Below are 17,727 nucleotides of genomic sequence, written 5' to 3'. Positions count from 1 at the left end.
GACTAATTGAACTTCCTCAGAACAGCTACAATAGCTTCAAGATGCAAAGGATAGCATTAAAGTCTATTTTGAGCGTTAGTATTTGAAGAATGACGATAATGTCTCTGAGAGTGTCTTTATTACGCCTTCATTGACGCCCTAACCTGAGCAAAGTAGGTTTAAGCAGTAGATAAAAACTCTTAGCAACAGGCAGTGAGCTTTAAAGGTATTGCAGGCTTGAATCAGAATAGGTAGATGACCCCATTCGTTGGTGGATTGACTATAGCAATGCTTTTCTACGTTTGAGTAGGTTTGCACTGAATGTTCTTGCTATTCTGGCTATGTCAACCGACTGCGAGAGGGCATTCAGTTTGCGAATCTCACTGTCAGCTTACAGTAACATTCTCTACTTGGATTGAGCATTCAGTCGATCTAGCTACTGAAGAACTGGGTTAGGGGAGGATGTGTCACTCTTGGAGGCCTATGCTTAAGTAATAAGGCCGATTAGAATCTAACGGTAGGGTCATAAGGCTGAGGGAAGCTTCACGTGAGCTATGATATATCTGATATCAATCAATCAACCAAATCAGATCAGATTCGAATGGTGAATTATCAGTTCAGATCAGATTTGGGTCCTAATCTGATTTGATTGATCTGACGGCAGCCCTGGTGGGAGTAGAGCCCATCCCCGTGAGCCAAGAACTCGTAGATGGCTGAGATCAGGAACATTTCCATACCAGATTTGGTATTGAGTAGTGGAAATGCTCGCTGTAGGACAGAGATTCCGGATGCGATTCACTGCCTTGAGGAGGTACGGCCACCATTTCAAAGCGAGGCCGGATTTGGTCAGTGTCGGTGTGAGTTCAGTGTGTCCAACAACCAAGTCAAGTAACTTGGTTAGTTGAGGTGGAGAGGACCCACATCATCAGCATCAATGTTTATTGCCTCCAGGAGAACGGATCTCATAGGCCAGATGGCTACATATGTGTTGGATACGCGAGTACGGTTGATGTCCAATTAAAAATGGGGTTAATTTTCACAGGTGCGGATCAATCTCGTCCCTCCTCTTCTGTCTCTGTTCTGTCCTTTTAGGTGTTGTTAGATACGCACGAATACGATGGGGTGAGTGTATCCAAGTGTGGACCAGAATGTGGTGATATTATCGATCGTCGACTTGATTATTTGATCAGTCTGTCAGAGAGGGGTTTCACCCCTCTTTTGCAGTAAGGGAAGTGGAGCCCATTCCCAGCCGCCAATCTAACAGGTGTTTTCCCCGCTACCCGGTATTGATATATCCGGGGACCCACAAAATACACGTTTCTTTTATCGAGGCGCTATCACTAATCCAACAATATGGGGCCCCACCTCAACCAACCAAGTTACTTGACTTGGTTGTTGGACACACTGGCTGCGTTAGGCAACATTATAATGCCGTGCAAATAGGGCTTATCCGAGTCGGGTAAAGATTGTCCGAAGGATGAAACGCCTAGCGGTCTCAGATACCCATATCTTTCCCTCCGTCTGGAGGAAGGGCAATGATCTGATGTCGATCATGTCGCAAACCACGTTTCAGGTATTCTTGGACTATGTGGGCGTAGGTCACCCGACCGGAGAACTTCAGCAATCTCAGACTGAAAGGCCGGTCTGGTCTGGCGAATCCGTCTACCAGATTGCAATCTGGGAAAATTTTGGTTATTCAAGATTCGACGATTTAAATTCGCTGCAATGAACGGAGGGCCAAAGGAGCTTTCTGTAAACGTTTCTAGACATATCCTGTTAGTGGATTTGCAAGCTCTATCAAAGATCCAAGAGGGAAATAGCTCCAATTAAGCTGAGAAATAGTACAATTTCCGAACAACGAGGCCGAGGCGGCCACCAGCATCGCGAGCAACAAATGGTGCGGTCACAGTCCAACCGCTCCAAGCGGCCTGCAGCAAGGTTGTTCGTGCCTAGCACCAGGATTCTTTTGCAAGGGATGTTTCTCCGCTGTTTCAGAACAGCCGCCGCAAACCCCCACTGAATCCGTTACGGGCGAAGAACGCTTTATGATAAAATCCTTAAAATCTGCCTTGCCAATGGCCAATGGATTGTAATTGGTGCGACTGAGTACGTAAATGCAGGCATGTTAGGCCGGGACTGATGCAATTTCCGGAAGCACGCTTACTAATAATGTCGTCAGCTTGCCGGTAGGCGATTACAAATTTGCGTCTGCGTAAACATCATCCGACGACGCCTTCTTAAATCTCGAACTTAGGCCACAACGGTTACTGATCTGGTGCGCGCTTGGGCATGTCTTAATAAGGGAGCTTCTCTTGATCTGGTCGTGGCGGGATTGGCGTCGCAGGCTCTGGTTTATTACAATTATTGACCCATGTCAATTTTCCCTGGAGCCACGTATAGAATGGCAAGGCACATAACACCCTGCATTGCTAGTGTTGGTCGCCCTGGCCCGGCCCTTGCTCTCAATTTTGTGGTTTCAAGTCGAGTATTAACTTACATATATAATAGGCATGTGGGTACGAAACAGCCTTTATCATGGCGCAATTGGCATTTGTGCGTTTGTAGATTTGTGACAACCTTCGACACAATGTTGTCACCGCTCAGGACGCTCATTCTACCCCTGGCTTTGGCACGCCTGTCTATCGCGTGGGACACGACCTACTATGTCGTCGTTCGTTCCATCACGACGGAAATCGTGCCTGATTATAACCAGACCGAGACTGTTGAGCTCACGGCGCCTCTCACCGTCTCCCCCGTGACCGAGCGGACCATCAGCCGCACCGACTACTTCGTGGCTACCGAAAATGGTGACGGACGCGCCGTGGTTGATGTCACTACCATCGAGGTCCGCCTTCCGACGTCTGCCGCCCTCCCTACCTCAACCTCTGGCTCCTCGGCCCCAAGAACAGAACCCTCTATCGAGACGCACTACTACGCCAAGGCGGTAGTATCCAATCCATCCAGCTGCACCAAGACCAAGTTTACTTACACCGATTCGATCGGCGTCAGTCTGCCAGACTCCTTGACGGACCAGGCAACAGACTCGAGTCTGGTCGAGCTTGTCACGACTTATGTCTCTACTATCAGCACCAACCTGGGCGGACAGGCCGTCACAACATCTCGATGCGACGTGTATTTCAACGCCGAAGCTGTTCCGGTCGGTTACCCTGACATTGGCATCGATGGTGAGTCGCTGCTCTCCGAATGCGTGGATCCGCGGCGAAGTCACTGCACCGAAGACGGGGAGAACGACGCCGCTACGGGTGCTGGTGGCTGCAAGGGGCCCTATCCTCCTACGGAAGCCTTGGACGGAGGGCCGTCCTCCACCGGGGAGGATTCCCCAGGTGCGACGGAGGCTGATGGAGCAGGAAGCTGCAGGAACCAGCGGGTAGGGATGGGGGTGATACTCTCCTGTTGTGTTATCCTTTCGTTTGTCCTGATCTAGGCGTGGTGTGCTCTTAAGCGAGAATAATTACCACTTTGCAAGCCAACATTATGTCGGCGTTGCTATAACTGTATAGAGGTGACCTAGGAGTGAGTTTCCTCGCCTTTTTCTTTTTCGTTTGTTTCTTTTTGTATGCTTTATGCTTTCGATCGTTCGCTCGGCCTATCGCATCTTGCTTTCTTGCGCCTCTTTCTTCCTGTCGTGTCTTCACGCCGGATGTTTCGGTACAGCTTGAACCATCATTGGATTGCTTTATATGTCATTCCTTGTGCCGGTCGTATCGTTCGAATACATGGGCAATGAGAACTGCGTATTACAAAATGGACAAACCGTGAGGCTGCTCCAACTCTTAGAGTTGTCGCAAGATAGAACGCACGACGATACTCCTGGAGGCTGAGAGGATGCTTGGATGTGTTAGCAAAGGCGTCATCCTAGCGTAGACGCTTCATCCAAGTGGAAATATCACGCAGATGATGGGCCAGCTCACTGCCACTGGCAATTCGAGCAGAATTTATTACGAGCCCTCCTCCAACTGACCAAGGCTTCATCGCGAACTTCAGTAGCTTGAGTAGGTGCAATTGTTAAGAAGATTGGTGTAATTAGGGCTACTTTCTTAACATCTGCATGCCAATAAAGTAAGATGACAAAGGAAGGCGTCTTGACCATTGCGCGAGGTCTGTCATCCCGCCCCGCTCCTGGGTAGGTATAGCCCAGTCCCCCAGTAGCGCCCTGTACAAAAGCTTCACCTGGCAACTATGACGCGCTAAGGCTTCTTTCTTTGACCTTACAGCCAAACCGTTTCCGTTAAAATGCATAATCGGACTCTCTCCTGGATCTGAGACTGACTTGTTTGCAAGTGAGGCAAGCGGCTTTTACAATTTTCAATGGAGCAAGCGGGAAATTTCTTCACTGGTTCAAGTTTCCACTGAGACACTGTTCCCGCCGCTATTAAGATTGTCGATCTTCGAGACTGCAATGCTGGCTATGGCATAAGCTTGTCTATTCCTCCTTAAAGGAAATCTATATAAATTTAAATTAAGGATATACTGAACTATAACTTATTCCTTTAGATTACTCAGTTTCTATAACTTTAGAACTTAATTGCTATATATAGAGATACTGTTATATTAAGTATAGATGGTTAAGAAGTTAACATTATAGACCTTTACAGCTTATTACAGATTTAATTTTAGGTTTGCCCAATATGCCTGAAGTGTAAGAAGGATTTAAGCCTCTTTATTAAATTGAGACATAATATTTAGTTAAGAATCAATTAATTAGATAGTTAGATGTAAGGTTAAGGGATTTTTAATCAGCATGCTTATTGTGTACGTTAAGCTATAAACTATTTACCTTTGCAAAAACAAGTCCATTAATCCTCCTTGCACTATCCCAGTCTTGCCTCCTTTGCTCTTCACTCTGACAGCACCTTGCGTACTCCTCAGCACGGGGATCGGATGGCTCCACTTTTCGTTGCTTCTCAATCATCCTATCCCACACTTCACGAGCCATCATCTCGTCCCAAAATTCGTCGCTGCTATACGGCTCTGTCGGGCTGTCTGTAAACCCCATGTCTTGCGAAGGTTGATTGCTTGGAGGAGTATAAAGGAATTGGAAATCCGGTTCCCGCTTCCGTTTTAGTCTCTTCGACGGTTTATGGTACGCCATGAGATTGTCAAATCTGGGGGGGGGCGTACCGGAAGAGGGTAGGGTTAAGACGGCCGCAAAAGATGCGTTGTTCATAGCTTGATACTACATGGCGTCACAGTTATCAGGGTGAAGATCTAAAAGACGCTGCTGGGACTTTGTGTGCTTCTTACATATCTTCGAATTTCCAAGGTACAGACAAGGATTCATTGCGAAGTTGACGCGTTGTCCGTGTAATCTCAACTCTGCTTCCATTACCAGCAGACGAATACCTGCCGCCTGCTGTGAGAGATCTTGTGTTGTCCAGCTCCCCATTATGTATCCAAGGACGTTAGAAGACGCTATATTTGAGATCTTGGCTTTCGTGAGAACTTCGCTGGGAACGGGGTGAAGGATATACGTCTTCCACTCCTGCCAGGCAGTGGACACTAATCCGTAGGAGTGCTCGTTCCCAGTTGCATTGAGAACAACTGTGCCCGATGGAATTCCATTGAAGAAGCCTTGGGTGAACGAAAGATCGAGGTCGTTTACCTTGCTGGAATCAGAGGTCTATAGCGCAAATCAGCTCTAGAAAAACTGCCCATCGCCTCCGATGCAAAATAGGACGTACCTCTTCTGACCGAATCAGATCCCAGACTGGAAGAATAGATTTTGGCTGACTATGCAAAATCGCTTTCTGCCGGTGAATAATCGGATCGGAGGATTGTTTACCGCCCAAGAGATTTTCTTTCAGCATATCGAAGTATTCCCTGTATGGCATTCCACATCTGTAAGATCTTGATCTCTCGAAATGGCCATAAGGAATCACTGGGACTGCCAATTTGATTGTCGGGCTTGCTCCATTGTTGTCCTCTGTCCCGAATCCGTCGCTGACAGCGTACTGCATTCTCAATTTCTCCATGTCCAGGTCCTGTTGAATATTTCCCTTGTATCCGTACGATAGTTCTCTCGGATAGGAACATGTTCCGTGCTGGCAGGTAGATGGCCGGTTCCCGTCCGTGCCATCCTTCTGCGGGAATTTCAAAGCCATCCAACTTGGATCTCCGATGCCGCTAACATTCAAGAATCGATATACGTAGGTATAGGGTTCTCTGATGTCCTATATTGCAAAGTCAGAAATTGTCCCGCGGTTCTTCAGCCATGTGGTGTTCGGAACATGCCAAGGTAGCCTCGATCAACTCTTCCTCGAAGATCCAAAAAACATGCGACTTCCCATACATATCGTCCTTGCAAACTTCTTCATGCGGTAAAGAGTCCTGAAAATCAGGATGCCGGTTCCTTTGGCACATCGGGTGATGCGACTGCGAATCCAACCCCAGAAGAATTCTCCAGTCTTTCATCATTTCAAGTTTTTGCAAGAGATGCCATATCTCCGAACGCTTCACCCGCTGTGTAATGTCGTGCAGTCCTTGTGAATCACTGCGTCCACTCCAATCATGCAGACACTTGTCTGATATCTCAAGTTGAAGGCCTGCCCCTGGCGTTGCTGTGACCTTGACTGGGGCTTTGGGGAAAAGATCCTTTGGGTATGCTGGGGACATTTCAATCTTTCCAATTGATATTGTGTACAGTCGGCTGTCTTCCCAGTAGTAATGTCTCCCCGGGGTTCCATCCTGTGCCAGTAATGCCTGGACAGAACGGGTGGGAGCACGCCAACTTGAAAACTCCTCCCTGCTAGTCGATGAATCTGTGGGAATGACCCTACCGGGCACTGCCATAAACTCCTGGACAAGAACCTGAGCTTGATCGTACTTCCCATTTGCGAGACAAAAATCTACCAGGTCGTAAATAAAGCCGTGTTCTTCTTGAGTAGCTAGAGGGCCGGGAACCTTCCTCATGAGTTGAACGAGTTCTCTGAGGAGGGGTATAATAAAGGACATAGAGGTTTCATGCCTTTCGCTATAGACGGCTTCGCGGTCGCGATATAGCTGCATCATGTCATCTACCACTTTGCTATCGTCGAGCTGGTGTGGCAAACCGACGTAGATAAAGCTATAGAATAATCGTAGCATCTCCCCATCTAGATCAGAGAGACCTTCGTTTCTGCTGTTCAGGAATGCACGAATGATAGCCTCTCTCTGCGTCCAAGTAATGTTCCATCCTGGGTCTGAGTCGATACCTGGTTTTCCCAGGCCATCGATCTGGCTCCGGAGAAAAGCAACAGCCAAGGAGTTCCGCAGTGAGACAGCAACATGGCTGTCAAAATTAGGGATGGTCTCTATTTGAGAGAGAAGTCTCGTCCCGTACTTCATGGTTTCAGTGATCATCAGATTGTTCTTGACACTGAGCCAATATACCGTGACGGTGACAAATGCCTTCAGCAGTGCATGGCTATCAGTTGGAAGGTCCCGAGCCATTCCTTGCATGATCAGAAAAGCTGGATTGATGCAGTAGTTTCCACATGTGTCCCACAGATCCGGATACTTTACTGACCCGTATAACCTGGACAGAATCCAGATGACGGGGTGATTGTCGCAGCCGCCATGTGCAAACTTGAGGCTGGGAGCTCTGCGTTCGTTTTCTCTCTGCCACATGTGGCCGCATTCGATAATGGCTTCTTCGATGTGTCCCTGACCAGTAAGCGTGAGTACCATAGTTATGCTGTCTCTCTCCATCGCCTGGTCAGCCTCGCTGAGGCTAGCATTATACCTGAGGTATCTGTCCCAAAAGGAATCGAATGTGGGCTGCCAATCAGCGATCAGCTGCGAAGCCATGATCAATAGCCAAGTAAATGCTGCCCGCTGTGCAGTCACTAGGTCGATTACAGAGACTGCTGGTAGATGTATATTGAGTCTGGTCTGAATATTGTAGCTCAGACTGTGGCGTTGATAAATGAACAACCCGCGATCACAGCAACGGCAATGCAGAGCGGGGAGGAAGATGGTGCAAGAAAGGGTCAATCCACTGAAGCAAGCAGTCAATTTTAATCCAATTACATAAGCTTTGACAGACGTTTTGCGGGCAAAATGACGCCCAATGTCATTGAGGGAAGTGCTCAATGGAACTGTCTCGGGCGCTCGGATTCGCTGGTGGGTGAGACGCATGGTGTGCTCGTATTCGATCCACCATGAACCTACCACATCTTGCCGTCATCTAGTGGATACGGGACGTGGAGGTAAAGGTATATTAATACGTAATCGATCTTAAACCGCCGATATTATTGGTTAGCTCGATGATTCCACATGCTTGATCTTCGTCTATCCACACATCGACACCAGTCTAAGTCAACCGCCGATTGCTAGCGGAAGTACTAGTTAGATTCTAATGTCCAGACAGACTGTCAAATAGGCGGGCGTGTCTAGCGTTGGATAATCGATACGGGAAGTTCCGGGGCTGGTACAAAGTTTGGCTAACGGCCAGCGATGAACGAGTTAAGAATCGCAGTTCTACAGAGTAAGACGAGCTAATTAAATACTATACAGCACCCCTCTTTTGCAACAAGAGTAATTGGATAGATATGCGCTGTGGCTGGCAGCTGACTATTTTCAGTCTTAATTTTGAGCCTCACTAACTAGGATCTTTACAAATAAGTAATTAATTCCTTCAATTGTGGAGGAGCTCCGGCTAGGTCACGAGAGAGTGGTGCAACCAATTAAAATGAGCTAAATCATAGATACTTAGGATCCTACCTATTTTAGCCTATAATAGAAGTACTAGCAATCCCTTAAGTGATAAATCACTACATTACACTGCTGATATCTCTAAACAGTCTAATGCCTCCTTTTATTGTAACTGACTGGCTTTAATAGCCTTCTTAAGCTTCTTAACTTTAGTTGCTCTAATTGAAGCCCTTAATAAGTGTAGCAGTTTGACTTTTTTTCTCTTTAGATATATTTGTATTATATAATATATAACAGTCTTTAGTTTGAAATAGGAAAACTAATCTATATTCAGTTTGTATTTGCAGATTGCATAAGGTGTTATACTGAGCAGTACTTAAAGTTATATCTCTTAATACTTAATAGTGTGTATTAAGCTTATTAAGGTAAAGAAGTTATATTAATAGTTAATAAGCTAAGTTCTATTTAGTGCTAAATGAATGTATTTATATACTAAATGTAATTATATAGAGGTAATGTTATATAAAGTTATTATTAATCCTAAAGTGATACAGTCCTAAAGTGCTATTATTTTTATATTTATGAGGTTTTTTTTAATTAGTTAATAAAGGTAAGATTTCCATAAAGTATATATAATATAATTACTAAAATTATAATAATATAGTCTAAAGTAAATAAACTCTTTTAAGCTATTTAATGCTTATATAGTGTAATAGTAATATTTAATTACTACACTATAAGTATAACAGTTAGAGTTCTAAATAGAAAAATTAATTTATATTAAGTTTATATTTACAGAATGTATAACGTATTTTATAAGCGAGTGAGCCATATAAGCGAGTGAGCCACCTTTCATCACCTACATAATAAGATTACTCCTAAAAACATCACAATCTATCAGATTAATTAAAACTAATCGCTATATTCTTCCATATTGACCTCTATTTCCTCCTGACAGGTCCTTGCATTATGCCCGGCCTTGCCGCATCTGCCACAATGCATAACCCTTTGTCCATTTGACCCTCTCTAACCATCACTTCTTGACGACTCGGCCGCTACCTGCATATCAACATCCATCTAATCAATTGCTTGTGATGCCTTTTCTATATTCAAAGGCCCTCCTTTCTGTAGTCTAGTTCTTTTTACCCTCTGGCGCCGCCCTAGTGTCTGATTCTCTTGTTCAAGTTGTCGAACCCTATCCTTCAGCAAGGCCACCTCATGGATAACGATGCTATTTCCCTTCTCAAAATGCCTAATAGCTTGGATAATTGACTCTGGGGAGCTTGATGAGCGAGATTTATAGCAAAGCATCCCAAGTCCTCATCTGGCTGGGGAAACCCAATAAGGTCTACGATTCAACAAGGTTTATGCTAAAGATGGAAGCGGTTGGGAATTTGGCCCGCCATATGGGCATTGAGAGAATCTTTCACTTATCTCAACGCACAGACAGGGAATTCTGGGCCTTCATGAATCAAGTCAGAGGCATCGAGGTGTCCCAAAAGCCTTCCAACATGCAGTTCGGCGAATTTTCTAAGAAGGACTACGCAATTTTTTTGGGTACGAAGAGGTCAATATGTTGCTAATTGCATCGGAGCTGATGGCTATTTTCTGTTCCAGTTGGTTTTTCCGTGTCTGGATGATACAGGAATACGCCATTGCCAGACGAGCAACGTTCATATACGGCCAAAACGAGATCGATGCCGACAAACTCGCACTTGCGATTACGGTCATCGGGCTCTTAAACAAGAACCCACCAAACCTTGCGCTGCAAGGAGCTAATGTATGGGCACAGATGTTCCTATGCCAGGCAATGGACAACAACCGTGACGCGGTGGATGCGCGACTCCTCCGTAGCTGCACGAGAAACGCGGCAGCACTACCTCGGGAAATACCAATCGAGAACAATATATAAGCTTCGCCAAGATAGGGGTGAACCGGTGAGGCTTGAGGTATTCGTCTCCATCTGGGGTCGATAGCCCGCGCACAGCACTGAAGTACGCCAGCATCGTCGAGCTCGCGATACTGCTATCGAAGTCTTCGGTAACAGCAAAGTAACAAAAGCGCAGTAGAATATTATATGCAGGGTCTTAGAGGTGGTCCTCTTGACTGTCTAAAGACCAAGTGGAAGTTAACTCGGCATCAGATAGGTCACCTGTATCCGCAACCGCCCTTCTAACTTTAATCTTCTATCTCATCGTATCTTTCATCATCTTGGATCTTGTCCTTATCCTCATCCTTATACTCCCCTTCGTCCCCATCGTGCGCTTCATCCTTATTAATAATAGGGTCTACATCAATATGTTCCGCAGACTTCCATATGTCATCCACTAGAGCTCCTGTAGGGCTCTAAACTGATGTTTTTTCAAACCTATGCCCTGTAGGCTTTTATATACCATGCGATACCCCTCCACCGATAAGACCCCTCTACCAATAAGCAAAAGAAAAGTTTCCCCATACAAAATGCATTTTTTCAACCTCATGAGAAAACCTTAACAAAATTAGCTAAAATAAACTTGTTTTCAGTATTCAGGTTATAATTCAATATATTTTAATATTTTCTTGTCCTTTTAGACTCACGGCCTGTATGGGTGCGTACAGCGAGTAAGTCTTCCGCCTCCGAGTTTGAGCTTTCTTCCTCTTCCATCCCTTCCACCTCAATCACATCCCCAACAGCCCGTGCCTCTTCAATTGCTTGATTTGGCTCGGAAATAGTTTCACCATCCAGTAGATCATCGGCTAATGTCATGAACTTCTTGTTAGGATTTGGTATGGCCTTTCTCTTCTTGCCTCTACTCAACCAGCCAACTTCCTCCTCCATACGGGCGATTCATGCAGTTATCAAGGCTATCTTTAGAGTTCCCCGCGATAAGCTGACTTGGAGACATTGAAAGCTCTGTTTTATAGTGGTTGGAGACCATTATAGTAACGAACTGCTAGGTAATAATAATATATGTTGTTAAAAAAGCAGGTATCGATCCACTGATCCTGGATTTTGAGTCAGCGACATTTACGCTTCGGACCAGGCAGATGCTCACAGATACATGGCTTCTACGGTCATCTAATATAATAGGTCTGGAATTAGACTTATCTTCCGGCCTGATTTGAGGCAGATAGACCTCTCTGAGCCACTCGACTGCGATATGGTTGTCCGTCGAGCCGTTGTCAGAAGTGATGTAATACTAGTCGGCTATCTTCTTGAACTCATAGATAAACTATTGTTGCTGAAGTCCTTGGCTCTAAAATATAATCCCAGGTTTCAGAAGACGGCTATCTGCAGTCACGGCTTCGATAAAGTTAGTCTAAACGCGGGACTGAGAGCCTTTGAGGACGGCCTTCCTCTTCGGATCGCTACTGCCGATAACCAAGGAATCCAAGCCTAGGTTCTGGAATGGATTATTGGATTTTATGATAAAGACGTTAAATACCCACCAAATTCCGCTATGGTACCACCCTCGTCAATATTAACTGTGTTCTCAGGCTTGATCTAGCTATACTCGCGCTCCTGGATATCGAAGTGCTAATTAATAGCCATTGGGGTAAAGGAATCGAATCTTGAGGCCTCCTGGCGTTTCCCTATCTTCATGTTGATAACTGGATGATGTTTCATGAACCTGGCTATCTAATGCGCACTGATAGCCCTTCCCCAGGCCTCGCTGTCTTAAGAGCGCAGCGACGGTGGCGCGAACTTGGCTGTGAGAAGGAGCATAGCTCAAGGCATCTTGCCGAAGTATCCAGGTAACTAATCTGGATCCCTGGGACTTGGATAATAGTTGGGCAGGATGGGTGACCTCAGACTTTGATGGTATACCTCTTAATCAGCCCGAAAGAGTCAGCTGAGGGATGTCATGCTTCTGGGCAGCTTGGTTATGGGAGAGGCCGTTATCCGCGATACCTAATATTTCTTTAATACTTCCATCCTCTGTATACGACGTTCGGGGCATTTTCAAGGCGATTATGGAAGGCTGGTGTAGATAAAAATCCTATAAGTTTTGAGGAGGACTGTTCGTGGAGGAGGCATTGGCAGAAATTTTATATTAGTGCTATGCGACCAAACCGCTTATATACTATTAAAAGAAATAGCATAACGTGTTTGATAAGCATGCGCCGCACTGCACTGTATAGTATTAAAAACCCTACCCTATAGTATTTTTTAATTATAAATAAAATAGCTAAAAATCTAATAAAATTATTTTTTAAAATAGTATATAATACACTATATAATATATTTTCTTTAGATTTTTAAAAAATCTCCTTTATATAGTAAAGCTTAATTATACAGTGTAAAATACAGTATAAATATATTTTAATGTTTATAGCTATATAGGATTTTTAAAGAATTCTTAAAAAGTATATATAGCTTACTTTAAAACTTATATATAAGCTATTAAAATCCTATCTATTTTAGGTTTAATTTGGATTTTTAAAGTGTTTTTTAAAAGCTAGATTTAAGGTATATAGGGTAGTGCGGCGCATGCTTGACTGCGGCGCATACTTATCAAACACGTTAATGCGAAACAGCATGAAACCCTTATTAAGACACAGCTTGTTTTATGTAAATAAGTTCAATTTTGGCCAAGCATCGTACAAGTGAAATGGAGCATTTTGTATGGGGAAACTTTTTTTTCGCTTATCGGTAGAGGGGTCTTATCGGTGGAGGGGTATCGCATGGTATATATTAGGATTTACCTACAAGGACCAGGGCAACTTCCAATGGCAGAGATGATGCACAGTTGAGCGTAGAAGGCTTCCAACCAAATAACGTGGCAAGGCGTACCCGCGTAGTAGTGTATCGTCGGGTAAGAGTTCGAGCCCACTGGAGGATCAGTTATTAAGTTCGGCGACTCAGAGCTGAAAGAGATAGGCTGACCGCGCTTCTGCAGGAACATGAATCTGCAACTTGCATCAAGTTCGCAGACCTTCGTGCGCCTGCTTTGCGCCCGAAAAAAAGGTCTGGCCTTCCAGTTAACGGCTCTAGACGCAAGCTCCTTAGGTCGAGATTGAGGCTGCGGGGTGGATTTTTCGCGTCTCCGGGTATAGCAGCAAACAACACGACTCAACCTAGAACCAAGACTTCCTAGTTGTATATTTTGCAGGAAATCAATCTCAACGCACCGGTTCCTGGCAATCTCTGATACGGGTTGCTCCGTCCGGGACGCCCCACGGCCGGTGAGATGTGGGCCATCGGCGCGGGGCTGCCGAAGGATGCTGTGATTGCCTCGGCCCCGTTACTCCGGTTTCTTATCCCCGTTTGGCTCTCTGTAAATCCCCTTCCCCCAAGACTCGTTTTCTATGTTCTGTAATGATTTTTATCTATCTTCCTGAAAGAGAGACACGTTGACTATAAACCTCTCTGTCCCTCCGCGGCCTTCCTCCAATTCTTGCCCAATGATCTAATTAGGAAAAGCTCGGTGCGATCAACTGGGCCACTTTGTTTGTTGCTGATGCTTCCTCAACCTCGAAGACGCCCGCTTTAGTAGCCAACGCCACCTGCTTGCTATTATCATCGGCTATTATTTTTCCGACACGAAACACTTGACCAAGGGCAGCTTCGTCGGGCCACAGTTAGCGTTTCGTCTCTTCTAAGATCATAGCGCAGGAGCAGTACGTCAACCAATTGCAGACGATATTCAATCATTTGATACGGTCTTGAAGTCGACGGTGCGTCGGCCGCGAGGCCTTCCACGTGAATCCCCGCCAGTCCGCCAACGCTCTGGTCCCTAGAATTGTATAGTCGTAAATAGCAAAATACCTACTCCGCACGTAGCCAGTCAAAGGTATCAAGAAGATCAAAGTTGAAATCAAGCTGCATCGGCATACCCCAATCGAGTGTCTCCAAGGCACCTCCGCCCGCTAAAGGAGTATTGAGATTATGATCGAGAACGCCTTGAATGACGGCCTTGCAATCGGCACAAAGATCCGCGTTAGGAGCTGGCGGCCTCACCCAGTCAAGAAACCCAATAAGAAGGCTCAATTTCTGTATAATCGTCGATCGACTCAATTTGGCACAATCCGGATGAACACCGTGAAAGGTCGGTCGCAACAGCTCTAGACAGAGGATGCCTCCCCCAGGAGCAGCGTAAGCCATTAACTAACCCGTTAGTCGGTCTCAAATGACAAGTTCAAAAGACTTACCAGCCATTCAAAGTCCCTTCGGACTTCTGCAAAGCGATCCTGCTGAGTCCAAAAGATCAGCGTCAGAGTGACCATCTCAAAGCTGATTATCAGCAGCCGGCTCTGGTCCGAATGTCCGAGGCGCAACAGTAACCTCTCCGCAAAGAAGAGGTTCTGCAGGTGCTCCAACCGAATTAAAATCCTCGAGTAGATTGTATCTACTTCAAAGTCGGGGCTGTCAGGATCTTCTGGATGGTGGATAAGACTCTGCGGGAACTTGGCCACGATTCTCTCCGCGCGGGCTTTGATCTCGCTACATGGGTCAGCGGACTCGGCATATGATGATGAGACAGACATACCTGAGGCTTTCCAAAGTAGCCTTTGAGCTGTCCTCAAGCGCAAATTCAAGCAGCTCATCTTTAATAACAGCAATCTGCACCCGCGCCCGAATAAGTGTTGCCGAATGCATCTCGCCATCTCTATTCCATCCATCCTCATCCAACGTCTTTCTCGCACGGCTTATAGTCGCCTGATCCGCCAGTAAATCCTCGTCTCGAATATCCAGAGGGAGAGGAGTCGAAAAGTATCGGCGGCCGATAAGGGGCGGTCTCCCCGTGAAGGAGACCATCACCTTGTCGATGGTAAAGATGCGTGCAGCTAGGCGACGCTTGCTCTCTAAGCGAAGCGATGGCACATAATCTGCATTCTCTGACCCGACGTGCAATCCTAGAAAAGTCATCAACGAGATTGTGTCGGCATGGTAGCGCCAGCATAACAAGCCTGACTATATCAGCGTTGAATCGTGTCACCGAAGATAAACATACCGGCATCTCCTGTAATGAGGGACTCAATGGTCGCCCTTCGGTAACAAAGATACACCAACAAGTCGTTGGCAGTAGAAAAGTGCCGGGCCAATTCGATACAATATCCGAGGCTTGTCGCGATAGTCCGGGGGTTCGCGTTAGGTGAGCCATCCCAGTAGGTCCAGATCAAGCCCAGCGATTCCCAGCGAAGTGCTGAGCAACCAAATTGGTCAAGCCAGTCCTGGCCGGTTGGGTACTCGTCCCGTAGTGGACGGGCGGTATTATTGCATATAGTGAGGCCCATCTCCTCCAGTTTCAGCGTATCTTCTCGGTTGGCAAGATGCTCACCGAAAGACTCTTGAAGTGACCGAAGAGTTGCCTTGACAGAGGCGATGATCCAATGGTCGGCGCGGCAATGGAATCGATAGGATAAGACATCGTCAGATGGTCCTGGAAGGTTGCGGAGGACAAAGAGACACATTTCCCGAAGCGAAGAGGGCATCTCAATCAGACAAGCCCGAACTCGAGGACCACGTCTCGCGGCAGATTCAATATCGAGCGTAGATCCATGGACGAGAGACAGACTATTCCGAGTTTCCTCAAACACGGCGTTGTGGCTAGTGAAGCCGAGATATCCAGGAGCAGACGGAGACGGTGTCGATGTACCACTCCGAGTTGGGGGAGTCGGGCGTTGTATTCGAGGCCCTTTGATCCTGGGCTCCAAGGCTGTGTAAACACACGTTTCCTTTCTCTTCCTGCACCGCGAACAGGTGGGCTGACCGTGATCGCACGCAACTTTACGTGCTCGGCACGGATCGCAAGCCTGCGGGCGCCCATTAAGTCGACGAAGCAAAGGCGTATCACATTCCATGGCGCCGTCTATCTTAGGTAAAGAGGACAGAGAAGATAGGTCTCAAGGACTTCCTCTACAATCGAAGGGTACCAGGCATCACCAGGAACAGATGCCCCTGCGGATTGGACCGACAAACGGTAGCCAGCGCTGCCCTCAAATCAAACAAATCAAATCCGGGGTCATATTTGAGATATTTGATAACTCTCAAGACTGGATTTGTTGTTTGAAATATTTATTCAAATATTTCAAATATTTCAAATCTGGCTCTCTATGCTTCCATGCTAACATCTCCAATCTCCCATTGGACCTCCTCCCCCCCACCTATTGTCGCCCCTAGCTTCACCGCACCATGTCTGACCCAGTTCTTAAGGCATTGTAACTTCTCCAGCGTTTCCGTCGTCATCGAAAGCCTCTGCGTCGTCAGCGTTAGCTTGGCTAGGCTGAACGACCTCTCGCAATCAGTCGCCATCGCCGGTATCGCGAGTATATCGAGAGCCAATTGGCTGATCATCGGGAATTGTCCCTGGTGAGCCATCCACCACTCGATTGGATCCTCAGTCTCTTGCGGCTCTAGCCGCAGATACCGCTCAAGCTCGCTTCCCATCACCGTGGTCTTCGCTGTCCTGCTTTTAATCCATTGCTTGAACACGCTAACTTCAGTTGTCGTCCTTGGTACGCTTAAGGATGTCGATGTGTCCATGATCATCTTCTGCTGCTCATCCACCGGCCGGTTGCAGTGGTACCAACGGTCCAAGTAGTCAGACAGTCCAATTTTGGCATCCCTCACCCACACAAGCTGCTCTTCCGACGCCCAGTTCACCTCCAGATAGTTCATGCCGAGTGATGGGTGGAGGATGATGGATGCAGCGAACAACGGTGAGTCTCCAAGCTTGGTGTAGTACTCGTTTAGTTTCTGCCAGGCAGTCATGATGGACAGTCTTAAATAGTGTCGGTGATCCTTTCCCATGTCATCGATTCCTAATGATCCTGATGGCTTGCCTGATCCATCATCGCATTGTCTCGAGCCACGATCTGACAAGGGGCCTTGCCTGGACTTTCGCGGATGGATATCCGTCTCGCAATCCCTAAATCGAGCAGGAAGCTGCCGGTTACGGTCTGGTCGCCCTCGAGCCAGCTCGGCCTGCGAGTTGGTGTCCTGCCCCCCTGCCTCGTCTGGAACGGCATGATGGAACAGCTTCCGATCCTCTAGGTGTTCCAGCAAGTACTCCATACCCGTCATCACTTCCCAGAGCCGTCCGTTACCTCCTTCGCTGCCCCAGCCCTGCGTTCTCATAGTCTGTAGATAGAATGGCTCAAGAATAAGTTTGA

The 17,727-nt window shown here is 46.6% G+C and overlaps 7 protein-coding genes across 7 annotated transcripts in view; 2 read left to right on the top strand and 5 right to left on the bottom strand.

The window, feature by feature from the left end:
• Positions 1-2,497: 2,497 nt before the first annotated feature.
• On the top strand, positions 2,498-3,424 carry FOXG_14859 (uncharacterized protein; the record flags this gene model as incomplete). Its single annotated transcript, XM_018394925.1, has 1 exon — positions 2,498-3,424. Exon 1 carries the CDS (start codon positions 2,567-2,569, stop codon positions 3,422-3,424), a length of 858 nt encoding a protein of 285 aa, XP_018254850.1. The 5' UTR covers positions 2,498-2,566.
• A 999-nt stretch (positions 3,425-4,423) lies between these two features.
• Positions 4,424-5,092, bottom strand: FOXG_21798 (uncharacterized protein; the record flags this gene model as incomplete). The annotated part of the gene is made up of 2 exons (XM_018402158.1): positions 4,424-4,444; positions 4,778-5,092. 2 exons carry the CDS (start codon positions 5,090-5,092, stop codon positions 4,424-4,426), a joined length of 336 nt encoding a protein of 111 aa, XP_018254849.1.
• Positions 5,093-5,176: 84 nt separating this feature from the next.
• Positions 5,177-7,785, bottom strand: FOXG_14858 (uncharacterized protein; the record flags this gene model as incomplete). The annotated part of the gene is made up of 3 exons (XM_018394924.1): positions 5,177-5,620; positions 5,682-6,170; positions 6,274-7,785. The coding sequence occupies 3 exons, from the start codon at positions 7,783-7,785 to the stop codon at positions 5,177-5,179; spliced, it is 2,445 nt and encodes an 814-aa protein (XP_018254848.1).
• A 3,024-nt stretch (positions 7,786-10,809) lies between these two features.
• On the bottom strand, positions 10,810-11,449 carry FOXG_14857 (uncharacterized protein; the record flags this gene model as incomplete). The annotated part of the gene is made up of 2 exons (XM_018394923.1): positions 10,810-10,977; positions 11,228-11,449. The coding sequence occupies 2 exons, from the start codon at positions 11,447-11,449 to the stop codon at positions 10,810-10,812; spliced, it is 390 nt and encodes a 129-aa protein (XP_018254847.1).
• Positions 11,450-14,380: 2,931 nt separating this feature from the next.
• On the bottom strand, positions 14,381-16,327 carry FOXG_14856 (uncharacterized protein; the record flags this gene model as incomplete). The annotated part of the gene is made up of 4 exons (XM_018394922.1): positions 15,567-16,327; positions 15,102-15,522; positions 14,764-15,055; positions 14,381-14,719 (listed from the first exon to the last, which is right to left on the bottom strand). Exons 1-4 carry the CDS (start codon positions 16,045-16,047, stop codon positions 14,381-14,383), a joined length of 1,533 nt encoding a protein of 510 aa, XP_018254846.1. The 5' UTR covers positions 16,048-16,327.
• FOXG_21797 (uncharacterized protein) lies at positions 15,874-17,568 on the top strand. Its single transcript, XM_018402157.1, has one exon. It carries the CDS (start codon positions 16,114-16,116, stop codon positions 16,435-16,437), a length of 324 nt encoding a protein of 107 aa, XP_018254845.1. The 5' UTR covers positions 15,874-16,113; the 3' UTR covers positions 16,438-17,568.
• Positions 16,667-17,727, bottom strand: part of FOXG_14855 (uncharacterized protein) — a gene marked incomplete at its 3' end in the record, with an annotated part of 3,214 nt that continues 2,153 nt past the window's right edge. The window contains exon 3 of the mRNA XM_018394921.1: positions 16,667-17,695. Within this exon, the coding sequence (XP_018254844.1) occupies positions 16,667-17,695 (1,029 nt within the window). The remainder of the gene's footprint in view (positions 17,696-17,727) is intronic.

Source organism: Fusarium oxysporum, chromosome 3 (assembly GCF_000149955.1).
Source record: "Fusarium oxysporum f. sp. lycopersici 4287 chromosome 3, whole genome shotgun sequence".
Lineage (NCBI taxonomy): Eukaryota > Fungi > Ascomycota > Sordariomycetes > Hypocreales > Nectriaceae > Fusarium > Fusarium oxysporum.
This window is presented reverse-complemented; position numbering and strand designations above follow the sequence as displayed.